At 54.0% G+C, this 13,771-nt stretch overlaps 3 protein-coding genes across 3 annotated transcripts; 1 reads left to right on the top strand and 2 right to left on the bottom strand.

Annotated features, from left to right (window-relative positions):
- Positions 1-907: 907 nt before the first annotated feature.
- Positions 908-2,915, top strand: B0T15DRAFT_72646 (uncharacterized protein). Its single transcript, XM_062871252.1, has 2 exons — positions 908-920; positions 994-2,915. Exon 2 carries the CDS (start codon positions 1,155-1,157, stop codon positions 2,685-2,687), a length of 1,533 nt encoding a protein of 510 aa, XP_062727150.1. The 5' UTR covers positions 908-920; positions 994-1,154; the 3' UTR covers positions 2,688-2,915.
- A 4,375-nt stretch (positions 2,916-7,290) lies between these two features.
- Positions 7,291-7,791, bottom strand: B0T15DRAFT_489979 (uncharacterized protein; the record flags this gene model as incomplete). The annotated part of the gene is made up of 2 exons (XM_062866644.1): positions 7,291-7,689; positions 7,783-7,791. 2 exons carry the CDS (start codon positions 7,789-7,791, stop codon positions 7,291-7,293), a joined length of 408 nt encoding a protein of 135 aa, XP_062727149.1.
- A 682-nt stretch (positions 7,792-8,473) lies between these two features.
- B0T15DRAFT_388187 (uncharacterized protein) lies at positions 8,474-13,458 on the bottom strand (the record flags this gene model as incomplete). The annotated part of the gene is made up of 5 exons (XM_062864432.1): positions 8,474-9,383; positions 9,452-10,060; positions 10,141-10,494; positions 10,553-13,171; positions 13,280-13,458. The coding sequence occupies 5 exons, from the start codon at positions 13,456-13,458 to the stop codon at positions 8,474-8,476; spliced, it is 4,671 nt and encodes a 1,556-aa protein (XP_062727148.1).
- Between the last annotated feature and the right edge of the window lie 313 nt (positions 13,459-13,771).

The following is a 13,771-nucleotide window of genomic DNA, read 5'->3' as shown; positions in this document are numbered from 1 at the left end:
GAAGACCATCTTCCACACCGCGGTGTGGCTGTGGATCTCGTCGGGCTGAATTGGTTTCGGCATGGCGGTGGATGCTTTGTTCACTCGCTTCGCTATTGGTGGCTGGGGGTGAATGACAGGATGCGAGCGGGTCTGTGTCCGATGGTCGGGCGTTGGATCCAGCTGGAGATGAACTGCGTTGATGAGAGGAGGGCAAGGCAAAGGCTGGGACAATAGAGCAGATATAGCTGTTTGCCGTAATGTTAACTTGAGAGCTTTGACCATTTTGGATAACACAAGCCGTTTTTCGAGCTGGAGCCTTTGGTGTCCGACCCGCTGACTGTGCTGTGATCCTGTGACATTCAAGCTGATCAGACTTCATTCAAGTTGTTGTCTTCATTGCAGGTTGTACAAACTCCATTTTACCGTTTGTGATGCAGCTTCACCCTCCATGTGAAGCAATGTCTCAGAGATCCAGTCCTCAGTTTTAGTCCTTTATGCTTCGGTTTCAAGTTGGGCAGCTGAGTTCCCTCTACACCAGGAGCGCGGCTCATCCGCATGGGCCGACTGTCTCAGTGCGATCCGTCCGAGTGGTTGTCGCGTCCAGCTGCAAACGATGAAGATATGACGGGACTCAATGATACGCCAGTCACTGCCGCCGCCACTTTCTGTGGTTAATGCTCCCATCTCGGTTAGCACTTTCTAGACACCATGGACATGCTCTGGCATCAAGCGATAAGCGGGTGGGGACAACAGAGGTCAACCGATCAAAGAGGCGTGTTCTAGCCCACGAACTGAGACCTTTGGAGTTGCGGACGGGCGGAGAGACTGGACCGGTTCTTTGTTTCTTTGTGCCGGGTCCGCATTCGGCGTGTCCGGAACTCCTAGGGATTCCTCACCGCTTTGAGCGGCAAACAAGCAAACAAACAAACAAGCGTACTGTAAGTCTGTGACCATCGAGTATCCTATGTCCGTTGAAGTGGCGAGCTTTACGCCACCCTAACCCTTTATAAGCACTCTGTTCAAGTCTGCTGGGAATCCTAGTGTCTGACATTCTCGTGCCCATCAGCTCTGGGAAGGCTGTCGCGTTACTACAGCCCCGTCCGCTTCTCGTTCCGATCTGTTGCCTAAGTGCTAAACATCGATGCCCTCCTCCACGCCTGCCCGCTCACGACATGCAGGCCGTAAAGCCACGAGTCCCGGACCTGAAAGGGTTATTCGCGTTGGGCGACGTTTGCACCGAGCTCACAACCTACGTGGTGCCTCTGTTCGACTGCGATGCTAGACGTTATATCAAGGTCACCTTACCGAACCCGCACGGCTTCGACGATGAGCCGGATGAGGAACGAGATCGCTTCGTTCCGGGGGAAAAGGCGGCGGCTGCTTTGGAGAAGAAGCTGGACACTCTCCCAGACGGTAATCTCGCCGTCGAGATTGACGAGGCCGGCAAACTGTTGTCGGTGTCTACCGACATAAAGCATTACGAGTTTGGACGTCAGCTTTACCACCGGCTTGCACAATACCAGCTCCCGCCGGCGGTTGCGGCCAGAACAGTCTTGCGCTCCGAGCTCACCGAGATCCGCCGTTCTGCCGTCGACATCGTCGCATACCCCCCGTCACTATCTCCTCCATCGGGCGAGGACAGCAAGAACCGCTACGCATTCAAATACAGTACGCGAGGATTACCCTGGAAGGAGTTGCAGGTGGCGGCCAGACTGGCCCCACACCCTAACATGGCTCTGTTGGACCGCCTCGTCTTGGATGAGAGAGGAGGGTCCCGAGTTGTCGGCTTCACGATGCGCTACATCCCCAGCGACAGCCTGGGCAAGGCAAGAGGCCGCTTCAAGCTGAAGTGGCTGCGGCAACTGATGCAGGCGGTTGACGATTTGAATCTCAAACATGGCATCATGCACCAGGACATTGCCGACCGCAACCTCCTTGTCGACCCCGAGACGGACGCGATCGTCCTCATCGACTTCGGCGAGGCGTACAGAATTGGTATGAAGGGGAAGTGGGGGGAACGAGACGACGTCAAGGGTGTTCTGGTATTCTTGTACGCCTATATCACACGCGACCCGGCCCTCCAGTTCTACATCCTGCACGAGGTCGACGAGAAGGAGTGTTTCAACCCGGCGAAGTGGTGTAAGCACCCCGATGTAGAACTCGACGACGATGTTGCCGAGTTCTACTTTGAGCTTATGACCTGGGTCCGCGGCCGCCGCGCCGGCAAGCAGATCACGCGCTACACCCAAGCACCCGAATATTTCGATTGGCCCCCGCCCCCCCCCGAGCCTCACCCCGATGACTGGGATAACGAGGAGTATCGTCTTGAGTGGCTGCGTCCCCGCTCGAGCAAGCTGGATCCGACACGCCGCCTTCTTGCCACGGGCCGATACGCCGACGACGAGGCCGCCGCCGAGAAGGCCGCAGCGGCTGCCAGCAGGAGCGAGACGGCCGACATGGCCAAGGCCAACGGAGGCCGGCGCACTCCGAGTCCGCCGGCCGGTCCTCCTTTGACCGCCGCCGACGAAGCCGAAACAAAGCCCGAGCGCAGCAGCAGCGGCCGAACGCTGCGGCCACGGCAGGCGAACCCCTCCAAGCGGAAGCACGCCAATGATGGTGCCGACACCGAGGTCGGCACGCCCGCGAGGAAGAGAAGATCGTCGCGGCGCTCGAGCCCTGCGTTGGCCGGAAACGGCTGCGCGTAGGACATTGGAACTTGTGTGGGCGTGCACACGTCGCCGCCGCCCCCTTTGCTGTTTTGTGGCTTTAGTCTGAGATTCCGGGTCCTCTTTGTTGCCAGTTACTCAACATGTTTTGCTTTCCGTGGCGCTGTTGCAGTTTTATATAGAATTTTTTGTTGTGTTCTCGAAGCGGCTCCTCCTCCGCCCCTCGGTTCCGAGACCCTGTTCTTTATCGGACGTGACACGAGAGCGGAGTTACTAGCAGGCGAAGACCGCATGATAGCTTTGCTGCCACAGCTCCGTAGGCAACAGGGCTAGCCGACTTAGCTTGGTCCCACAAAGAGGCTTTGGTTTATGCCGGAACGCCGTGGCTGAGGGATTCGATAGGTGCACCTTGGCTAACCTCGGACCCGTCCCGATCATCATTGTCAGTTTGTCACTTCCCGCAGGCTTTCTGGGTGGGTCGAGTGTCTTTGTTTCTAGCGAAGATCAGCGGTCGACCCGGTCATGTAATGTCCTTTCGAAGATAGGTACGTATTTGCTTCCTGATGCTGTCGCCTTCCTGCAAGCCAGTCAAGGTGGCACAGCGGCTGCGTTCCCATTTGGAGTCGTGATGGTTGGCCGAAACAGGGCGTCATCACCGACAACGGGGACATATCTCGATGCTGCTGAAAGTGCGAGGCCCTTCGGACAGTGCATATTTGGCTTTGCTTGTGTCTTTGCTTTGCCCCTTGCCGTAGCTGATTCATTACTTTTACCATTAGTCTGCTAGCACAGAAGGTCTCCTGTTCCGAATGGGCAGAGCAAGACCCTGTATATATGTCGCCAACATGTCAGAGAAATGCCAACTCTTCCATCATATTCTCCCTATCTCGTACTGGTGCTCACTCACATCGCGGTCCATGCGGACAACCAGGTACTCTACCCTTCCGTCCGGGTCACAGCACCGCTGGATATCCCATCAGCTACTGGTCAAAACCGATTATAGCGACAGCGGTTATGTACGCGGTGGTATCAACCAGGGATATCCTCAGCGATAATATGAACCATATTCCCTCAAGGACGGCGATGGCATACAAACCCTCGCCTGGAAAAGAGAGGAGGAGGACACTCCTGGTGCCTCTGCACTGATGCAGGGCAAGGAGGCTTTGAAAGTTGCGCTACGGGTGGGCCAGGCCGTCAAAAAGGACTATGCGGAGATCTGCAGCGAGGACTTCATTGCGTAAGCGTGAACAAAGATCGGCTCATCCTCCATGCAAAATACCAAGCTTCCGTCCATATCAATCACGAAGTACTCATATCACATGTCCACCGCCTCATCGTCTTCAACCTAAGAACCGAGCTCCGCGACGTCAAATTGGTGCCAGACTGTCAGGATCGATTTCGTCGCAAGGCCGAAGAGAGCGCTACTGCTCCAGCCCAAAACGAAGTCAAGAGGCAACAGTTGGTGGCGTGAGGAAAGGGAAAAGAGTAGAGGGCTTGGACGAGTTGATGACTGAACGTCAACGAATCGGATGTAGTTAGCATGTGCCAAGGCCCTTTAGGCTTGGTGCCTCCGGGCGAAATAAATTCCATTCCATTCCATCCCCTTCGCGTTCCCGGACCGGGGCCGCCTCTGTAACGACTCCAACGGCGCTGGCGACGGAGACCGGAAGGCGTCGCCCATTCTACTTCGCTCACACCCATCGGGTCCTCCAGCAAGTGCCCCGCGCATTTGCGATGGAGATGCATTTTCGGCGCCAGGATCCCGTCCCCCTGCTTGGGGATGCGAACCAACTACGTCCGACCCTCGAGGCTCAGTGCTGGCCTGGCTCACTCATGCCACCGTGGCCTCTCTACTCCCGCTCTTAAACCCTAGAATATCCTTCCTTTTTACTTCCTTATTATTCTTCTTACTTCTAACGTACTCCTTGGCTTACTATAATGGTATAATAACGGTTGGGCTTCTCCGAGGTAGACTAGGAAAGCATTAATACGCTCTTCTAAGATTACTTAGATAGTTCTATAAAGGAGGAGGGTAATAAGTAGGTATTTGTTGCTCCGGGTATATAAGCAGAGTATAATAGAATATAGACGGCCTGAACCAAGTATATCTTCTCCCCCTTCCTAGGCTTTCCTAAGCCAAATTAAATCTCGATAATACCCGGGGACAATATCTGATATATTACTAATCTTATTATTTTTAAAAGTTTCTATAGACTTACTAGAAAAAGCAAGGGTATAGTTAATAGCTATAGTACTCCCTAGATATATATAGCCTACTATGGAGCTCGAAATAGGTGTTAACCTAAGTAAAGCTATCGTGATATCGACCCCTGCCGCTTCTGGGTGGACTTTGCTAGGGACCCATCAGCCCTAAGGGTTCAGGTACCAGTCCAAGCCTTTCTATACAAATACGTGGAAAACTCCGTCAAGGAACGTATCGTGTTAGGGCCGGAGGAGCGCGCCATAGTCCGCACGCTCATCAGCATCGCCGATTCGGGAGCGACCTTCTCTTATAAACCCTGGATGAACCAGCGCTCGATCTCGGATTCGCCGATCAGGTGATCGGTGGGCCAATACCGTTCACCATCAGCGTTCTTGCTGATGAACTGCTAGATAGCACACAGAAACAACAGAATCTTCATCACATGTGAGAAAGGGGCGCAAACGAGTGTACGGCAAGCAAATCGAGCGAATGATGCGGATGCAAATCACCCACATTACGAAGGAAGAATTCTCGACGCATTTGTCGAGGCGTTCCACGCCTCTATTACAGCTAACAATATACGAGCCGGCTTTAGAGCAACTGGCCTTGTTCCTTTCGACCCCGAATCGGTAGTTTCTCGCCTTGACCCTACGCCGATTACCCCATCTCCTCCCTGCTCGCGTCCTGGAACAGCTACGTCAAGCGGAAGATCGAAAACCATCAAGATGGCTCTCCCACTAATACTTTCGACATCGCTGACTTGCAGGCAAAGAGCATCTCAGACATGGCGTATGAGATGGTGTTGCTACGAGCTGAGACCAAGGAGCTTCGTGCAGCAGATGAGCGGCTAAGCAAACAACGCCGGACAAAAGAAACTCATTTGCAAGAGTGAGGATCACTTAGTTTGCAAGAAACTCTGGTTCTGGTAGCCGACTAGGGACTTGGTGGCCAAGATTGTGAAGAAAAGTCCGAGAGTGGTGGTTGTGTAACCGTGGGTAAGCCACGCGTTCGGCTCTGCAGCACCTGCAAGAAGCCCGGCCACAATGCACGAACTTGTCAAGTAGTTTGCGATACCTCTGAAGAAAACGATTCTGAGTTGTTTTAAATTGATTTGAGGCGTTGTGGTGGGATGGACTTATATAAAGTAAATGAGGTCTAAGAAGGTGCGCCACTCGTTATGCAAGTGCGTTATGCAAAATCTTGCCTTTCGCACAACTGCAATTGATGACTTAGCAAGCGCCAGCTTAACACTCGCCCGAAGTTCTGCCGGCCGAGAACCCGTTCGTGTTCCCGGAGTGGGGCTCCGGCGCCTCCGTGCATCAACACGATCGATACCTACGGCATTGCCGCAGATAGTCAGAGCGGGGACGGGGTTTCGCAATTGCGCCTAGAATCCGCTCGGCAGATAGGGCGTTAGCTTACACAGTATGTGAAAGCCTACGATATAAGGTGTTGCTACGTATAGAGCGAGAGCACGGCGAGATCGTGAGAGCTCCAATGTTGACGAGCCTCAAAGACGAGCGGTCATTAGAAGAAGCTATAGCCGACAAAGAGGCGAATCTAGAAGGTCTTAGACAGCTAGGCGACAAGGATGCAGGGCTCGGTGGGTGAGCTGCCGGGCAAGAGCGTGTGCGGTTGGAAATGCCAAGAGAGGAGAAACGTATGCAGCGTGGCGAGACGAGTGGCAGCGTAGTGGACGTGGAAGAGGAAAAGGAGGGAAGGGAGCGTGAGGCCGAGAGGGACATAGCTTGGCGTACTATTATTACCAAGAACAGGCGACGTCCACGGTCCCGCATTGAGGCCTGATTGGATCTCGTGGTGGTCCTCGTAGGTCCGGACGCAGGAATCAAAAACAGCGTACGTGCACAGCTCATATGGTTTCCAGGGTGACCGGATTTGTTTACTATCCCCGAGATCTTATGGACGCCAGATCTAAGAATCTAGGCAGTACATCCAACGGCAACAGCACGGACAGGTAAGGTACTTATAATGAAGCTCGCGATATAGCTCCGCTACGTCGCCGAGCTCTTTTGTCCTCAGATGCGCCGTCTACGTCACATCGATACCTATTCTTACAAAAGAGTGGAAAGGGTACGCTAGATGCCTTCGCCGGTAGTAGCTATTTATAAGAGCCTTGGACTAGCCGCTAGGCCGAACGCGTGGGGTTAGCTAGCTCTGCCCGGATAGAGCTACTACAAGTCATTGCATAGCACGAGGTTGAGTAACAGAAGCACAAACCTATCACCTAGTGCCTGAACAGTCTCCCATTATGAGTGAGACCATGCCTTATTTGCCTCCATTGATCTATCAATCTAGATAGTACACCCAACGGCAACATTAGGGATTATACAACAGAAATAACGTTATATAATAAAACTCCAAACCAGCAGAATCTTTAGTACACCCGATCGCACCCCTCCCTAAAACTATCTAAAATATTTAAAGAGGTACTTTGAACGGCCCAAAGTTCAGGAACCTAGGCTCGAAACATCTCTGAGCTATATAGCTGACGCCAAACCGTCGGCTCCACTCGTTAAAGTGCAGCCACTTGCCGTTTCCCCTCCTTGCAATACAAAACCCAAGCCAGAGTACCCGCTTCCGCCGCTCCTCCGTCATAGAGGGCACCTTAAAGTACTTGTCGTCATCGTCAATCCGCTCCCCGGTGATAAACCACCCGTCGGGGTAATACCGCCCGGCCCAGGGCATACCGCGCAGGGCAAAATCCTCCGGCAGCGGCCGGTGTTTGGATGCGCCGGGGCCAGGCGGCGCCTTGCCCTTGTCCTCCTGTCCATTCTTCCATCCCAGGAACCACTCCTCATTCAGGAGGCGACCCACAGCCTACCAAGCGTTGGGTGATTGCAAAGAGGAGTAACGTTCAATCAGCGTATTGAGCATGTCAGCGGTCAGCATATAGGAAAAGTGAGGCGCTACGTGGACCATGGCGTCCGAGACGGAGGGTAGGGTGATAGATGAAGGCGAGGGTAACGTGCAGAAAGGGGAGGGTATTAGGGTTGCTAGAGCGGCAGCAGACAATATTGTAGGTGTCGATGAAGAGCTAAGGGATGTTGGTGAACCTGCTTGTTGGTAGGCGTGGCGGACGCGGACGCGTCTTAGGCGAGCTCGTAGGGGTATCGTAGATCACAATCCCCCAGTGTTTGGAGAGTTTTGCATCTCCATGACTAGACAGCTCTATTAATTACCACTAGTGGTACAGACTATAGTTCCTACGAGACTGAAACTCACCCCCCGTTACTAGTACTTGCTTATAAAGAATAGCGAGTTATAGCCTATAATTGTTGATTGACCTCAGTGAAATAGTATGGCCTAGCGTTGGCCCAAGTCTCGGCATTGATAAGAAGCCTTGTGAGGGTGCCGTCGACATCAGTGTACGTGATGTCGGCCGTCTCTCGCCTAGATCATGCTACCGGACCCGAATATTCCGGATGAGCCACCACGCAGCTGAAAATTGCACTCTGCCAATTCGCCCTCGAGAAGCCTGGTAGTCCTGGTCGAAGTCTGGATGGCATTTTAAAGACTTAACGTCTGGATTTAGCGGTGATACTATCATCAATCCGGAATTCGGAACACTTACAAACAGCTCGCCAGCCGCTCAATTTGCTTATCACGCTCGATCTGGCTGGTCCACCTTAGCCGATAAGCTTTCAGTTGCGGCGTCGTTGTCCCCTGAACCTCTCGGTAGCGCCGCGTTGACGGCGGACATGTCAAAGGCACCTCGTGACGGAAAGGTAGTGCGTCTAGGAGCGTCGACGACGCTCCGAAGTAGAGACAGGTGAGGGTCTCCCTCCACCTCTCCGTTCGCGTCCATCCGGCGTAACTGAGGCCTTGAAGATTCGTGGCTGCTCCGGGCAGCCACGTCTACAGATGGGATGACCCCGGGTGATGCGACCGAGGAGGACAGGGTCGTTGCCAACCCCGGGCTGTCGTTGCTGCTGAACTCTGTTGAAGCGTGGTAACGAGAGGTGGGAGTTTCTGGCCATGGGGAGTTGTTGTTGGAAGCCTCCGTGGGGGCTGCGGTAAGGAACCAGACTTGAGCGATGGTGGTGACCTCCTCTCGGTAGACCTCTTTTTCGTCGGCGAGAATCTCAATATCGCTGTCAGCGATATTGACTTCCACAATCCCATGCTCGTTCAGAATGTCGTTGATTGCAAATGGCTGGGCGCTCAGCACGCTCTGGACAACAGCCACAGCGTCAGGCGAGACTGGCGCCACAATCTGTGTCGCCGGATCCGTCATGATCCATTCGCACAGACGGCGGGGAAGCTTGCTGTTGAAGCAGACCTCTTGACCCCTCTTATCCCCTGGCACGTAAACTTTCAACCCGTCAATATCCTCGCGAATGTGAAGCAACGCTGGCTCTTTCTCCACACGCAGTTCCGTGTCGTCTTGGGTCAGGAGAAGCTCCGCTGTGATCTTGTCCGTCTCAAGCGTTTCCGAGTTCTGGAGGAATACGTAGAACTCGTTGAGGTTCGAGTCCCGGCTCGTTCTTGGGCTGTTGTAAGTCACCGCAACCCTAGAGATTTTTGGTTGTTAGCTTATGTCGAATGCAAGCAACCCAGTCATGTTCCAGAGCCAACATACCGAAGCAAAGCGTGTGCATTTCTCCTAATATCGCGATGAGGTGTTGAGAAGGCCCGTGTTGATTCCGTATCCGCACTGGTAATCTCCCCGACGGCCCTGGACAAGTACCTGTCTTCCAGCCCAGCCCACTGAAACAATGGTTGTAATATGCGGACCTCTTCCATGCCAAAATCGAGGAACTTGGCCAAAGCCGCAAAGTCCTCGCCGAGGAGTTTGCGATCCATCAGTGCGAACTTTTCGGTGCCTGTACGAAGGCTGACCTTGCCGTTCGGGAAGCGAACCGGGAACACCGGATTTGCAATAACGGCTGCCGGATCAAATCCACCACTGCCGGCTGCGAGGAATGAGTTGAACGTAAGCAAAGTCTCCTTGGCCTCCTCAACTGACAACTCAGGGCCGTCCTTTGCCGCGAGCTTATCGTAGACCAGCTCGGCCGTCAGTTCAGACACGCCCAAGGCACCGACGAAGAAGTCCCGCAAGTCGTTGCCGTAAAGGTTGTTGAGGATGAGTTTGCCCCTGATTGGAGTGGTACTCGACCATAGACAGTCTGAAGCTGTGTACCATGCATCGTCGAAGCCACATATGAGAGCCTCGCGTTCAAAGGTCCCCCTAGATATTGGTGACGGGGTCAGCAAGCATGCCCAGCATGGCTCCCATGTGGTCACACCTGTCACTCAGGTAATACTTACTTGAGATTACTAGCCGAAGTGCCCAGCAGCCGCATCTCTGAAAGACAGTTGTATAGTTCCCTCGCTCTAGTTAGATCGAGATCGATGAGTACCCCGATCGCGTAATCCCTGATTTCGTCCACGACATGCTCCCACGTGCAGTTTGGAATCCCAAGGGTGCGCACGAAGAACGTCTCATGACAGGCAAGGCTGTCATCGCTGCTTGAGAATGTAAGAGTATACGCTCTAGCTAGCGTGTATTTGGTAAACATTGCGATGGGTGCTTTCCAGAGACAATCTCGGGGCTCGGCCCAAGCTGGACCATGTGTCTCGCTTTCAGGAACAAAAATAGATGGTCGGGACGCAAATGCGCCCCTAGATTGGTTGTAAGTAGTGTTTGGATTAGAGGGGGGTGTTGTGATTGGGGGCTTACCGTATTTTCTCTCGGCACGCTCCACGATGTCTGGACTCATGTACCCTGTCCTGGAGGTACCCATAGAGCTTGAGCAAACGCTCTGGCTGCCCCAGATCCTCTACAAGAGGATTTGCCTCCACGATGGACTTCAAGACCTCCAGGGCAAGGTCCAAGAGCTCGCGGTCATATCCCAAGCCGAACACAGATGCCAGGTGTCTCCATTCGGTGGTAGCCGCGTTGTTGCTCAGTGGAGTCTCTAACTCCAACCAAGGGAAGAACTCGCCGTCAAGCATGAACCGATTACAGACCGTCACCAGCTCCCCAAGAGGGAGAAAGGTTGAGTTGAGAGGTCGAAGGTTGATACCGGGCCCCTTGCACAGGACCGGGATCCAGCCGAGATCTTCGATGATGGCGCTATCCTTCCGCTCAAGATGTAGCCCATAGCGTTTCCAATTTACGCGAAGAAGACCGAGGAACTTCTCGGGTCGATGCTGAGCAACATAGGTACAAGCTGTAGTCATCTCACGTTCTTGCGTGTCAGCCCCAGCTTGGCGGATCCATGTGACACAAGGTTGAAGCCCGCAGGTACGAGTGAGCCAGCACTCCCATGTATCATTAACACGTCGTTCGGGAGGATCTTGGAAGTAGGCCGCATGTGCAAAGAGAATATCTAGTCCGGGTGCACCAGCGCCCGCATCAGGTCCAGGCGCCGTCGCTCGTAAGAGCTGTGCTGTCCCGTAAGGGTCGTCGTCGTCTCTGACGAAGACATCCGTTTGTGTTGCGTTCTCGAGCTGTCCGTGATGAGAATAAATTCGGAACTTCTGATTGCCGTCGTACCGATGGTTGGCAAGACGCTCGGTAAGGTACAAGAAACGAAGATAGGACACACTCTCCGGAAGCGTGGGGTGGGTGGTGCGGTACCTGTACAAGACAGCTGCCCGGACAACAGCTGCAGGCGCATCCCTGACACCCAGAGCGTCAAAGAGTTGTTTCCGATTGGCGTTGGCGGCAGCCGTTGGATCCACAACTTTTAGGTCCAGAGCTAGACCCGGGGGGATGTCTAGATTGGTGCCCTGAACCCTGGAGTAGTAGATGGAACCAGATGCCGCTGACGTCCAAGTACCGTCTATCAGTGGAAGCAGGTTCAGCTCACGGCACATGCAGCGAAGCATGCAGCGAAGCTCCCTCTGCGTTGTGATGTTGACTGCCGTGTTCTCCACAAACGGGTAATGCAATAGCCTCGCGAGGCGTGATTGCCAGTCTTCGTCCTGAGTCGTTTGTATCCTCGATATTGGTGCTGCGAGATCAGACTTGGCCCTCAAGAAGATCCCGTGCATATCTAGATCTTTGAGCCCAAGATCGCGCAATCGGTCCAGATCAGCGCTCTCGTACTGAGGAGACAGATAGGGCCATGGGTCAATGTCGGGAAGTAGGGGTTCACCGGACGCATCAAGGTGTGTAGGTCGGTGTCTCCGTACGCTCTCTATCAGCCGGAGCGGGCCTGGAACGGCCGCGCGGAGAACCGGCGTCCACCAGATTCGCATCCTGATATCCGCGACTACCCCCTTCCAGAAGTCGTCCCAAGGATATGCACTTTCCTCTGGAAGGTACCGCATCCACTGGTATTGAAGTGTCTCATGATCACAAAGCCGAAGGACCGCCCTGATGAAGCCCTTCGCGATCTTCGTGGCAAGGTCCCGATTTCGGGCAGAGACGGTAACAATGTCCTGCCTGTCGGCCTGGGTGACAAAGTCTGCGTGGACCAGGAACTTAAAACCCATCTGGCGAACGGGCAGAAACGAGAACACCCATTGGTTCTCCAGGATGGGTACCGAGTCCGCCGTCAGGGGAAAGGCTAGAACCACCTCTCCTCTGGAATAGGCCCCCGATGCCTCTTCTGATTGCGAGTAGATGCGGCCCTCGGCTTTGCTCAGACCCGTCCCGATACCCTTCATGACGTAGTAATATCGATGTTGCGTCTGTTCGTGGCCCATTTGGGATGTGTGTTTTGTGCAGACAGTTCTCGGGCCCCGACGATCTATCGAGTGGGTGATGGTGCTCACTGGCTCGCCGGCTCCGCCTCGTTCCTGGTCATAGAAAGCGACCTCGATCTTCTCAATCTTCTTCATGAATAGAAGGATTGCGTCGTGGAGTTCCTCGAACTGCTGCCGGATCGTCTGGTTGCGTCCCGCTTGCTCTTCTGGCGTCCCACCCTGCAGCAGGTCCAGCGTGATTCGAGTGCATCGATCACCGAGATATAATCCATCCTCCCAGATTGGTGTGATTATTCCGAGCCCGGAATCACCCTGGCGGTGTAAAAAGTGGAATGAGAAGTGACCAGACTGGACGTGGACCCGATATGCTGCCATGAACACCGACTTGAACCCGATGCCTTTCTCTCCAATGTACCCCCGAGCTCCAATCTTGGAGCTTTGGCCGACGCAGCAAATAGCTCTTAGGTTCTCTTCCGTAAAACCGTCCTCGTTACACTCCAGCACCACCTGATTGGGATACACGCGGAACGACACGTAGGGCTCCTCGTCGTGTGCTTGAGCCTTTGTGTAGTCGTTGTCTTCAGCATTCTGGAGCAGCTCAAAAACGAACCGAGCATTGCTTGTATAAAGGTTCTGGGCTAGGCTATAATGTTCATGGTCAGATAATGGACGCTATTTGATGCACGACCGGCCATGAGTAGGCACTTTTCCAGCGCGAAGCACAAAACTGCCCGCAGGGGCCATGACTTACGTCAAAACAGAAGAACCTCTTGTCTGATCCATCATAAGAATGGCATGTTCAACCTGTCGACGATCGGCATCTGACATACGGCCCAGCACCTCTTCAGGGATGTGACGATGGTCATCGGCAATGCTCTGCACTAGTCGTTGTGCTTCCGCCCGACTAGATGGGCGAGTGCTGTCCGCCATCTGTTGTTGTCTGTGTGTTCACGAAGCGCATCAAAGAGGTTGGTCAATTGCGAGCGTGGCCCGATACGATGCAAGAAGAATGTGCGGTTGTGTAATAAATGATGCTGGCAGCTTCGTGTCTCCGTCGGCTCCCATGGTTGAGGGGATGACACTCACTCTCAGGCGACTTCCACACTTGTGCCACAGCATTGCTTGATGCAGGGGTTGCTGCTCCAAACACAAACCGTTACCGCAGCCGCCCTGACCCAACCTGTCGGGTCAGTTTGGGGGGGGTTAATTTCTTCCCCAACCTTCCCTGAGTCGGGTCAGGGGC

The sequence above is a fragment of the Chaetomium strumarium genome (assembly GCF_033439665.1).
Source record: "Chaetomium strumarium strain CBS 333.67 chromosome Unknown B0T15scaffold_1, whole genome shotgun sequence".
Classification (NCBI taxonomy): Eukaryota; Fungi; Ascomycota; class Sordariomycetes; order Sordariales; family Chaetomiaceae; genus Chaetomium; species Chaetomium strumarium.
This window is presented reverse-complemented; position numbering and strand designations above follow the sequence as displayed.